General features: G+C 38.3%; 1 protein-coding gene across 1 annotated transcript in view; it reads left to right on the forward strand.

The window, feature by feature from the left end:
- The window catches only part of LOC145277583 (lactoylglutathione lyase-like), a 62240-nt gene that overhangs the window by 7734 nt on the left and 41995 nt on the right, over positions 1-12511 (forward strand). Inside the window, exons 2-3 of the mRNA XM_080129091.1 lie at positions 5220-5302; positions 9837-9977. Coding sequence (XP_079985217.1) covers positions 5220-5302; positions 9837-9977 — 224 coding nt within the window. The remainder of the gene's footprint in view (positions 1-5219; positions 5303-9836; positions 9978-12511) is intronic.

Below are 12511 nucleotides of genomic sequence, written 5' to 3' on the forward strand. Positions count from 1 at the left end.
TCAATACAACCAAAATAGAAATAGAGCTAGATACACAGGGTGGGCCAAAAGAAGGGTCCTATTTTTAAAAATTCATAACTTTTTTATTTATTGATTTTTTTTTTTTTTTTTTTTTTTTTTTTTTCATAATAAGTAAAGGACCCCTTCCGAAGCAAGCATGAGCCGTATTAGCCCTAAGGAACGTACCCTCATAATAGACTGGTACTTTAAATCCAATGAGTCGATTTCGGAGACTCAACTCATCTATCGGCGTCATTACAACACCAGAAACTCTCCTTCGGCAAAAGCAATCCGAGGAATTATTGCTCGTTTTAGGGATGTGGTTCCAACAGGATGGAGCCACAGCACACACTGCGAGAGATACCCTTACACTTTTACAGGGTATATTTGGAAATCAGATTACCTCTCGCAGTTGCGAAATTCAATGGCCTCCACGATCACCCGACCTTACAGCTCCTGACTTCTTCTTATGGGGTTACCTCAAAGAAAAGGTTTATGCCAATAAACCAAACAATATTGAGGAACTGAAAACAAATATTGAAGCAGAAATAAGAGCCATAAGTCCTCAGATGTTGCAAACTGTTATGGAAAATCTTTTAAAAAGAGCCGAAGAGTGTGAAGCCGCCAACGGCGCCCATTTAGAAAACATTATTTTTGCTTAACTCAAAACAGTGTAAAAAACAATACTTTAGTTTTTGTAAGTTTTAAGAAGTGTTTTTCGGCCAAAATTTGTTTTGTTTATTTCAAAAAATCTCGGAAGGGTCAGTCTACACACACATAAAGTTTGGTGAGTTTAACTTTTATTTTGTGGAAGTTATTCAAATTTAAAGATAGGACCCTTATTTTGGCCCACCCTGTAAAAGAAAACAAAAATTTATTGTTCGACAGGGTACTCAAAAAGAAATAGTAAGATTTCCTTAAATTTCTGTATTTTATGAACTCTTTACACTGTTTTTTTTGCATATATGACTAGTTTTCATATAATGTAGTTTCAATTTATGCAAGTACCAGCAAAATCATAGCTTCACCATAATAATTATTTGCTAATATATTTCCTTTGATGAAAAGGACACATTCTTTGAAAGTGAGCAGATTAAAGAAATCTTAATATTTCTTTGGAGTATCCTGTCTAACAAGAAATTCTTGTAAATTATAATTTACAGTCTTGTATGTAAAATCAGGAACAAACAATAGAAAGGGAACAGGTTGGCCTGGCATTGTCTGCTTCCAGAAGAGAGCAACTCCTCAGCTCCAAGGCAGGTTGCTCAAAGCAATTTAGTTTCATCGCATTGAGTGCTAAACAGTTCGATGGAATCACTTTATATTAGATACAAAAAGTCTCAGTTCTCGGTAAGAAGGCCACAGTTTCCGGTGAAGACAACAACACCTCAAAGTCTGGGCTTCAATAAAGAAAGACAAAGAAGAAAAACCCACTCCTCACAAATTCGCTAGTTCATTAAGTTGGATCCACAGTTCATCATTGGATGATTCACCAACTGGTTCGTACTTAGGGCGGGCCAGATATTCTTCACATAGTTTGGAGCACCATCGACCAGCACGGCCTGCTCACTGACAATGCAGGTGATTCGTTCTCTTCAAGCAAATGGTTTCTCCTAACTCATACAGCCCTCGTGTTCTCCGCCAATCAGGCAGACGTGTGTCAATGGATCGCATTGACAGGTGCACTCGCAGCAGTCACGGTACCCTTGTTTATCTTGGTGTTGCATTATATCTATAGACCGCCTCTGCGATCATGCATTGCTTCCTGGCCGTGATCCTCTTCACACTTCTGTGACACCACTCTGCTATGCCATTGCCACTCGGCACATACGCACATCAATATCTGAGCTGGATCCCCGCCTCATCTACGAAATGCCTGAACTCCCCACTGCAGAAGGCCGTGTCGTCTGTGAGGATCTCTTCAGGCAGTCCCCTTTTGTAAAATATTAAATTTATGGATGACACTGGAGGAGTTGTCTTATTAATGGGCATCAGATCACGAACCTTGTCAACCCACAATCAATCAATGTGAGGAAGTGTTGGCTGTCGTAATGGGTTATGTCCATACCCAGTCGGATCCAAGTATCTACTCCCAGCTGACCCCTCTGCCATATAACTGGGGCGGGGTCGATTGACTGGCATGTTTGGCATACCTTGATCACCACTCTCACTGTACTTTTGGACAATGACAGAAAATAGCATGTCCGTCTCACTCATATCTCCTTGATTTTGTCCACCACCTCAACAGAGGCAGCACATAGTAATGGAACTTGCTCAGCGTCATACCATTCTTGTGACACCCGAGTAAGCCTATCATCAAGGTTGCTGTTTGAAGTGACAAGTACCGCATTCCCAGACAGGTTGTACTCTGTTACCAGCTTTTTTATGGTCTCCAATGTCCTTCTGCTCAGCATCTTGGTGGCCACCTTAGTGCGCACCCTGGTCTTGCCTGTCAACGTGTCCGATATCCAGTGATACATGCATATATGCATAATTTCCTGACTTTCTACTGGAGTGTCAGGTTGATGCCTTTTATCACCACATCGAGCTCTGCCAGGTTGGTATGAGCAGCGTCATTTGCTGGTCACAACCAGCAGGTGTCTTCAATCACAGCCCTATTCTCCTCCAGCAGTACACCAATCGCCAGAGAGCTTGCATCCACCTAGACATTCAGTTCATCTCCCTGCATGCACATCTCCTTTGGCAGAGTCATCCTGCTTTACCCTTGCGATAGTTTCCTAACCAATAAATCGTCTGTTGTTTCACCATCGCAGCCTTTGGTGACTGCGCTTGCCCTCCTTTTTATGGTGCCTGTTGCCGCAAGAGTCCATCCACAAAATGGTAGCTGCTCCACAAGTTTTCCAGACAGGGAGAATACAGCTCACCTTGTGAAGACATCGGGTACTTCAGGAATTGCAGTTTCGTGTCCCCACTTCGAGGTTTCTCACTCCTGTCGAACATTCAGGCCCAAGACACAGGCGCCATCCTTCAAACGTTCTGGGTCCTTGTAAATCAGACCAAACTCTGCCAGTTTGGACCTTACACATGATACGTCTTCATTCACATATACGTAATCAAGGTATGCCGATGTCCCCTCTTTTATTGTTTCTTCCTATGGCAACACTGGTCTTCATTATTTGGGGTGCCACGTTCAACCCGAAGCCAAGTCTGGTAAGGCAGTACCTCCTGTCGGCAAACACCACCATTTGAGATGGCCACATCGGCTCAATGACCCGGACCTGCAGGTACGCTTTTCTCAGATCCAGCAAGGACTCTGCTGGTGCCACTCTTGTAACTTGCTGGCACAAGCATCTGCCGTGAATTCATCAACATGTGCATTTAGTTTGCGATAGTCCATCACTGGCCTCACTTTTACTTTGTTATGCTGAACAACCACCATCAGCATGATCAGACTTTTGGGAGGTCCAAGTTTCTCATAGGGGTAGGGAATCAACCAGCCATCCTTGATCCATTCGCAGAGTTCCTCTTCGTATGCAGACCATTTGGTCGGATACATAGTACTTAGCTACTAGTTCCACAGTTTGGCTGGTTACTGGTTTTCCGATCACCTCCATGAGGCGGTCCGAGCCTTCTGCTGCTGGTCAAATTCAACACTAAAGTCTGGCTTGTCAATCCTCAGTGCTGCGCACATTGGGGCTCTCTCCTGAAACTGTGCTGCCCCCGTCTGCACTATGTGGACATGACCTAGGGCTCTGATGACATCATAGCCCAGAAGCAGGTCAAAGCTCAGTGGTTTTTCAAGTGCTACTAGCGCCTCGACGTTGGCCGTTTCCAATTCTTGTACGAATGGTCACCGCACCCACCCGACAACATGTCCACATTTCTCCACTGATGGTGGTCACTCTGACACTCTTCTTCTTTCAAGTGTGGTAGAGGTCCATATAGTGCGGCAGCACCCGGAATCAGAGAGTGCTGAGCACAATGTCTTGTTAATATGGACCTAAATGATCGGAAGCACCTCATCTAATTTCTACCTGGGAAAGAGGTCGATGCTAGCGCCTTGTCCCCGGCCCCATTTCTCACACAATCCAAAGCCATATGACCAGTCTCATTACACTAGTAGAAGCGATCAGCTGTCAGTCGCTGCCTGCAATTCCTTGCAATGTGGCCCTCGCCATTGCACCTATAACACACAACCCCACTATACAGATGGGGCCCCTGAGATGGTCTATCATAACCTCAGTGTGGACCGCGCAGTGGCGACTACCGGTTCTCTCACCTCAGAGTTATTCTTCATCACGATCCTGGCCCAGTCTACCAGTTCATTAAGGGACAACGAGGCTATGCTTGAGCTCACTCACAGGAGTTGCTTTGGGTTGGGAGCCCTGCCAGAAATTTGCATGCCAAGGCCCGCTCGGGCAACCCACCAAACAACACTGTCAACTTTATTAGTGTCGGGGTTGGTAGCAAACGCCTTGTATAGTGCTGCCTTGATCCTCTCATAATCCTGTTTTTCCTCTACACCAAGCTGTTGATACACTGCAAAAGCCCCACCGGACAGACACAGAGAAATCACGTGTTCGATGCTCTTTATGCCAGATAAGAGGCAATGCAGTTCCACCTTTTCCATCCAGTCAACTACCAGGGTCAAGCTATCGAATTCCGGTATTAATTTTAGATCGAACAAGCGCACATGCATACTTTTGCCACAAGAAATATGGCCGCCACTTTACATTACAACATGAAACATGAAGAAAACTATGTTTGCAATATCATGAAAACTAGTTGCCGGCCTCAATTTTAAATGCGATATTCGTTTTCAACACACCCGAAAAGCCTACTCTACAAAAACTGATATAGGAAAAATAATCAAACAAATATTAGAAAAAGTAAATATAACATTAAGAAAAAGATTGATCCTAAATCAATGGAAAATTTTGAAGCTTACAATAACATTGTTTAACAACAGAAATTGCACATTTACACAATTTAATGTATAGGATTTTTATTCCTTCATCAAATAATGCATATGAAATAACACATTGGAATTTATTAAACATTGTATAAATGTTCCTATTTAATTATTTGAAGTTGATCAATTTTTTTACCTTGCAAACATTAACATTTTTCAAAAATTATTTAAAAGAAATAATTTCTCTTTTCTTTTCTTGAACTGAGCCAATTAATTTCCCCTTTTTTATTTCATTGAATTCACTTCTCATTTCCTTTTCTTTTTAATTTTCCACTACAAAATGCAGGAGTTCTTCTTCCAACAAACGATGTACAGGGTAAAAGATCCGAAGGCTTCTTTGAATTTTTACTCAAAAGTTTTGGGAATGAGGTAAGTGAAACTTTGGTACTTGTGCACCTATATTACTATGCTGAAAAAATAACATTATTATTTAGAAAGTCCTTAACATGGGAAGGGGACGGTGTTCTGTAACTAATCTATACTTTCACCTAACAATTCAATTAACAAAAATATTTGAAAAATTGAATTTAACCTGAAAATACTATTTGAAAAAATAGTCTGGTAACATAGATGCACAAGCATTGAAACATTTTGCTTTCTATTTTCTTCAAATGTCTTAATTTGTATAATGTGGGGAAAGGTATGTACCCTACTGAGGCAATGATCTGTAAGACTTCATAAATGTCTGCAAGGTAAAATGTATGGAATGCCAAAAATCCCTTTCGAGCAAAGGGCTGTCAAGCTCTTTATTCGAGAGGAGTGACTATAAAGCTAATTAGAATACCAAAGCAATCAAAAAGCCATAGATCTACACATTTAGCCTGATGATTTCCTTATAGAATGAAACACAAACATGGAGCTTACTTGTCATAAGTATATTTTCAATATATATATATATATATATAAATATATATATATATATATATATATATATATATAGTAATCAAAGTAACGTTTTTGTCTACAGGATAAAAAAATCCAAAGCATCATTACTGTGTTTATATAATAGTGCTTAATAATGAATAGAGCTGTTTACTGATTAGAAATATTTTCTTTATCCAATTTGGCTACACGTTTGCTGACACTTTGGACTGGTGAAGAACAGAAAAAGGGTGAATCTCAAAATCTGATTATTGGTTAGTTATGTGTGTATGTCATACCTGAATGCTAGATAAATTACATACTTCAGAATTTACTAAGGAATAAAATTGAAAAAAACGAAAATACATTAATAAATTTTTAATTAAAGCCATATCATGTGAACTTCACGAATTGTAACCTCCTCGAAAAATGTTATTAGTGTGTGTGTATATATATATATATATATATATATATATATATATATATATATATATATATATAATGTAATGTTTTCTTTCTTGGGTTGAGTACTCTGGTAAGTGAAATCACCAACTGCCATCAGCATAAATGTAAAGTTCTTCATGTAAAAAAAAAAAAAATGTATTCTTTGGAAATTGACAGTGTTCATATAAACATTAAGATTTTGCTTAATTACAGTAGATAACTGGCAACCAAATGGTTAAGAATGCCAACTATCGATCTAGGTTTGAAGCACTTGTTTGACTATCCACACTGAATAGCTTTGCTACAGCAACAGAGCTATATATATATATATGTGTGTGTGTGTGTGTGTGTGCATGTATAATTATTAAATACCTACAGACACTAGTGTTTCATCCTTTCAGGAATCATCAGTGCAGGGTGTCATGATTAACACCAGTCGACTGATTCGAACCCGGCAACAAAGCCGTCTCTGACTCCATTCTGCTATTAACTGCGAGAAATATTGTTGAAATTTAAACATTTATTTTTTAAATGTTTTTAAAGTCTGCCAGAATGATCTAATCATTATATGATAATCTGTACATATATATATATATATATATATATAAATTTTGATCTCACTACTATATATTAGTTTTAATATAATAATCATTAGAGCATTGTCTCTATAATAATAAATATGGAATCTGCCTAAATTAAAATATCATATTTAAGCATACTTTGCAACCGGACAATGTTGGGCGCTCCTGTTAATGTGTGTGTATCTCTCTCTCTCTCTCTCTCTCTCTCTATATATATATATATATATATATATATATATATATATATAGTTATATATATATATATATATATATATATATAACTTTTTATATACATAATAGTTATCTATAAACACACATTTCTTGCTGACTAGCTGTCATCAGCTTGGCTTGGGCAAGGATCAAATCCACAACTACCTTGTTTCTAGTCTGGTATTTTACCACTTACATTACAAGCTTTACCTGAAAATATGTAGTTTCTTATTGCTTAAATATTATATTCATTTTGTTATCTTATATTAGATCAATTATTATTATCAATAGTAGAAACATGGGAATGTTGCTTTATTCAAATTTTATTTCATAAGTAATAAATAAGCACTGTGTGAAATTGAGATGATAGACAATGTTTTAACATTTTTTATATTCTACTTACTGTGTTTTTATTTTTTTTTATCAATAGTGCTATAAGGTGTCTAGGTTTATATGTTATTTAATTGGAATTCTTTTAAGATGATTAATTTGTATTTTTTAGTTATTTGCAGACTATTATCCTCATCTTTTATAGCTATTGCTTTGGCCAACTATTCTTCTGGCCTTCGTAGGTTGTTAACCGTGATTGGATAGGAATTCCAATAATTAAATAATATATTTAGTACAGACCAACAATGGAAGATTAGATAACAAACACTTGGATTTATAAAACCAAAAAATCTGACCTTGATTGCCCTTCGGGGCCCATGGCACATAGATAGAAATATTGAATCTCTACAGTTCCAGGTGAGCATTGTCTAAAGATAGTGGTTTTAAATCCTACACAAAGCCATCCAGTAGATCAGTTGGCCCAAACGTAGTGAGACGACAACTGTGGAAGGCAGTAATTGCTGAAGATACAGTTAAAGAGTCAGCATTCCTATCCCCTCATGGTAAACAACCTGACGAAAGCCAGAGAAATAGTTGGCTGAAACGTTGTGATGCAACAAGTGGAAGATGAGGATATAAAATGCATTTATTTATGGTTCTTCCAACAATAACACATTATTTCATTATCTGTCAAAAGTATTTCACATACACATTTGACAATGCTCTGCCATATAACATGTGCTTTTTAAAAGTCTCTCACCCCGCCACTTCCCACCAGTTAAAGCCAGTGTCTTCTTACTCTCATTTTCACACGTCCATCTTCCCCGGCAGGCAACTTGTTTCTCCTCTTGACTACGTGGCATATTTTTTAATTTCCCTTTTCTCTCTCCTTCCCATGACGTCAGTGTGGCCACTTGCTTAATTTGCATATGTGCTAAGATGCTTGCTGCTAATATTTTCACTAATCAGCTATCATAGGCTGCTGCTGGTTTTCTCACACGTATCCATATGTGCTTTGTTACCATAAGAGCGTTCGTTTCGTTATATATATTCCAATGCTGATTACTATCTTTTCGAAGTAAATTCGTATTGAATCCATGAGTATTTCATTTATAGGCCAGGAGTAGATTTAGTGTGGATACAGCGATGAATGTATTACATTACAAAACAAACCAGAAGTGATGAGATCAAATGTCATGTAGAATTATGTGTTGAATTTTTTGATACTAACAGATTTCTGAAGCCGCAACATAATTTGATGAGGAGTATCAATGTCACATACACACTTGAAGTTCTATTGATACTCCTCATCAAATTATGTTTGTAGCAGTAATTAGTTCCTTCTTTGCTAACAGCCATAATCATAGCAATTGAAACGAAAACACATGAATTTTGCTTTGAGTTTTTTACTTTTTCTAATATTGTTTAGATTTCTTTTGCTTTTTCAAATATATTAGCAGTCCTGGATATGACCTAAAACTATATCCGATGGTGAGGCTCCACCTTGTGGGCTTTGGGGAGTGTGGAGCCACCCCTTAATTGCCATTGCTCCCAGGCCCACTCTGACCCGGAGTGGTAGTACCTGTTAGGGTTAAATAGAATCCGACTTAAAAAACAAATATACTCCATTAAAAATCGTTCCTCAAAATAACTAGATTCGGCATTAAATAACCTGAAAAAGGTTAATATGGCATAAAACAACCAACCAACCAACCAACCAAATATATTAGCTCATACAGGGTGACCTAAAAAAAAAAAGAAAATTAAAGGGAGGCCATCTAGAACATATGCTGTAAAATGGAGAAAAAAAGGCTAAAGACGCTAGTGTTTTGATGTGATGTTTTGAATATAATAAACTAGTTATGGTCAAAGTTTCATTTCATTCGGACAAAACATTAAGAAACGAGGCCGAATTTGAGTTGAGGCCCGTTTTTTTGGGGTCACCCTGTATTACACAGCAAATTCATCTAGATAACTGCATAATATTAATCTCTTCCTGTCCATCCACTGTGGAGATGTAGAAGTATGAAAATGACATCTGTTTGATTCAGCATCCAACACTTGAAAGATTTTGCTGGTTTCGCTTTGTTGACTTCCTGTCTTGACGTCATTTCTTCAACACGTCAACTTAAATTCTAATATTTAGCTTCTAGCGGAAAATTCCTCTTTACTTAATTTAATTACAAAATGGAATTATTCCTTTCTTGCGTCATTCTATACATATGCATACAGAAACATTGAAATATTAGTCGACTGCTGTTTTTTTGTTAATGTCTTTTATATTTTATGGTTTACTGAGTTTTCAATTTTATTGGATTTTATCATTATGTTTAATCTCATTCACGCATGTATTTAAAAAAAAAAAAAGAAAAGATCTTGATTGCAGTAGTAGACTGAATGTCAGTGTTTTTCAGTTTGTGAAATAGAAAAAAAAGTGCAACGCAATCACATGATGTACATATTTGTTTCCCTTTCAGGTTGCTTCATAGAATAGACTGCCCTCCTCTCAAGTTTACTCTCTATTTTATGGGTTACGCTAAGAAGGAAGAAATCCCAACCGATGAAAAAGAACGAATGCGATGGTGTATGGGAGGCAGATCAACTATTGAACTTACACAGTAAGTTTCAAATTTCATCTCCTTTTTCACTCTTCTGATTTTCACGCGTAGAGTGTAACTGTAAATACTTATTAATTACTGACATGAACAAACAAAGAGATATAAAACCTCAACCCACACACGAGCGACAATATCTTTGCAAACAAAACTCTGAGCAGCTGTAAATAAAGTACATACTAAATGTGTTGTATATACAGAGTAGACCGATAAATTTATCACCCTAAAGAAAACAACACGACAGCTTTATTTTAAAACTTTTATTGAAAAAAAATCAATTCAGGTAATTTGATTATGTAGTAGAGCTGACATCTATTCAATGTAGCCGCCTTCAGCTTCAATCACCATCTCAATAGTGGTCTGGAATTAGGAGCTTGCTAGCTTTGGTGTTGGTCATGTTGGTAATATACTTGACATATGGCCAAACGAATCTGGTTTGGGTCGAGGGAGGAGGGGTCTAGTGAGAGAAAGGTACAAAGTCGTAGCACTCCTTTTGAAGCCAAGCTTAGGTCTCTTTGGACTTGTAGGCTGGTGCCGAGTCCTATTGTCACACTCAGGGTCTGCTAGCAGTCACCTGATTGCTTTCAAGCTAAATTGAAGATGTGAGGTGGCATTTTTTTTTTTTTTTTTTTACACAGTGATCACCACTTATCAAGGCCCGGAAGCCACTCAGGGATAAGGATTATTGCAAGTACATTACGTTAGTGTGGAGATTTGATGAAGTGTTTACTTAAGGGGGCGGTTCATTAGGAATTTGTTAACGTTGGACTTGAAGACATCCAAGTTGTAGTCCGGTGGGAAGCAGGCAGACGGAACAGAGTTCCACAGGCGTGCAGTTCTAAGAAAGAAGCTTTGTTCATGGAATCCACATTTTGATTTAGGCACAGATAAAAAGTGGGAAATTTTTCACAGTGGCTTCAGCTAGACGGGTGTTTTTCGTGAAAGATTGGCGAGGGGGGACCAGAGATTGGAGTTCAGACGAGCACCTGCTATGGAAATAACGATAAAACAAGGATAGGCTCGCAACGTCTCTTCTGTGGGAGAGAGGTTGCAGGGTAGAGAAAAGGGCATCCCCCACTAAGCCACGAAGTCTATTTTGTACTCTGTCAAGGCAGGATAGGCTGTTTTTAGCAGCTCCTGCCTAGATATGGCAACAGTATTCCATCCTTGGACGTACTTGGCTTTTATATAGATAGAGAATTGCATCAGTAGTGAGATATCTTCTGGAGCGGTAGAAGGATCCCACCATCTTTCCAGCGACCTTGGCAACAGACTTGATGTACGTGTTCCATTTCAGATCAGGAGTAAAGGTCAAACCCAGAAGCTGTCAAAACACGGGGCCTCACCCAGACAAGAGCCATCCATCCCAATTGATGCCAGATGGGGATCAGAGCGTTTTAGATGCATTAAAGGTAACCAGCCACGTCTTCCCCCACTGAACCATGCGTTCGAGATCAGAGGAGAGAGAATCAGAGAGAACATTGTCATTTACAGCCTTTGATGTGTTGCCGTAGATGGTCGTGTCATCAGCATAGATGTCAACGAATGATTTAAGTATGTGTTTAGGGAGGTCATTGATGTAGATCAGGAAGAGAGTTGGGCCCAGGATTGACCCCTGAGGGACTCCAGCAGTTATATTGCAGGCCTCCGATTTTTGTCCATCGACCACTACTCTTATGAGGCATGATATGGCCTTAACTTGAAACCACACCAAAGACCATAACCATGACTGAAAACTTTGTTGAGCATCTGGATTTGCATTTTGAGGGTGCTGGCAATGATCCTCTTGTCATAACTTGGATTGGTAGATAGCATGAATTGTACAGTGGTGCATCTCCGATCTCGCTCATTGAACATTGTGTCATTTTCAGACATAATAGAAGGCTCCTATTGCTTTTGGGATTTGTACACAATTGGCCACTAGTGGATGGTCTGCAACAAAAAAAGAAAACCAATTTTCATCAAACGGAAATGGAATCATGTCATCTTTTTATTGGCCGACAATTCTATTGTTCCACCCTGTATGTATAATATTTCACCCATTTTCCCAACAAACGTTAGTAGATTCATGCAAGTAAAAACTCTATATTTCTATTGAAAAAAATAAAGTATCCCCATAATGAATGCATTTCTATTATTTGAAGGTTTCTATGGCAACAGGAACCTGAAGAAGTTGTGTACATAAAAACTGAATCTGCTGGACTGCTTCATTTGGCCATACGTCAAGATGAAGATGTATATTACAGCTTGGTTTCAAAGAATAACATTAAAAACTTATGAAAATACAATGACATATTTTTTTTGTTCAGTTGCAGCGAATGAATAGTCCGTGCAGAGCAGTTGATAAAAGTTGATCTCTTGGATTTGTTAGACAGCCAGTTTTGTGCTGACCTGTTTGAACCAATTAACATAACAGCTTTGGATACCCACACATCCACAGCTGCAACACTTATTCTGGAATTTAGTCTATGCACTGAATGTATCTGTCATTATAAGACATGTCTTCCATCCATTTTATTTATTTATTTTTATTTTTT

This window comes from Euprymna scolopes, chromosome 6, assembly GCF_053919585.1.
Source record: "Euprymna scolopes isolate OS-2025 chromosome 6, ASM5391958v1, whole genome shotgun sequence".
NCBI classification, from domain to species: domain Eukaryota; kingdom Metazoa; phylum Mollusca; class Cephalopoda; order Sepiida; family Sepiolidae; genus Euprymna; species Euprymna scolopes.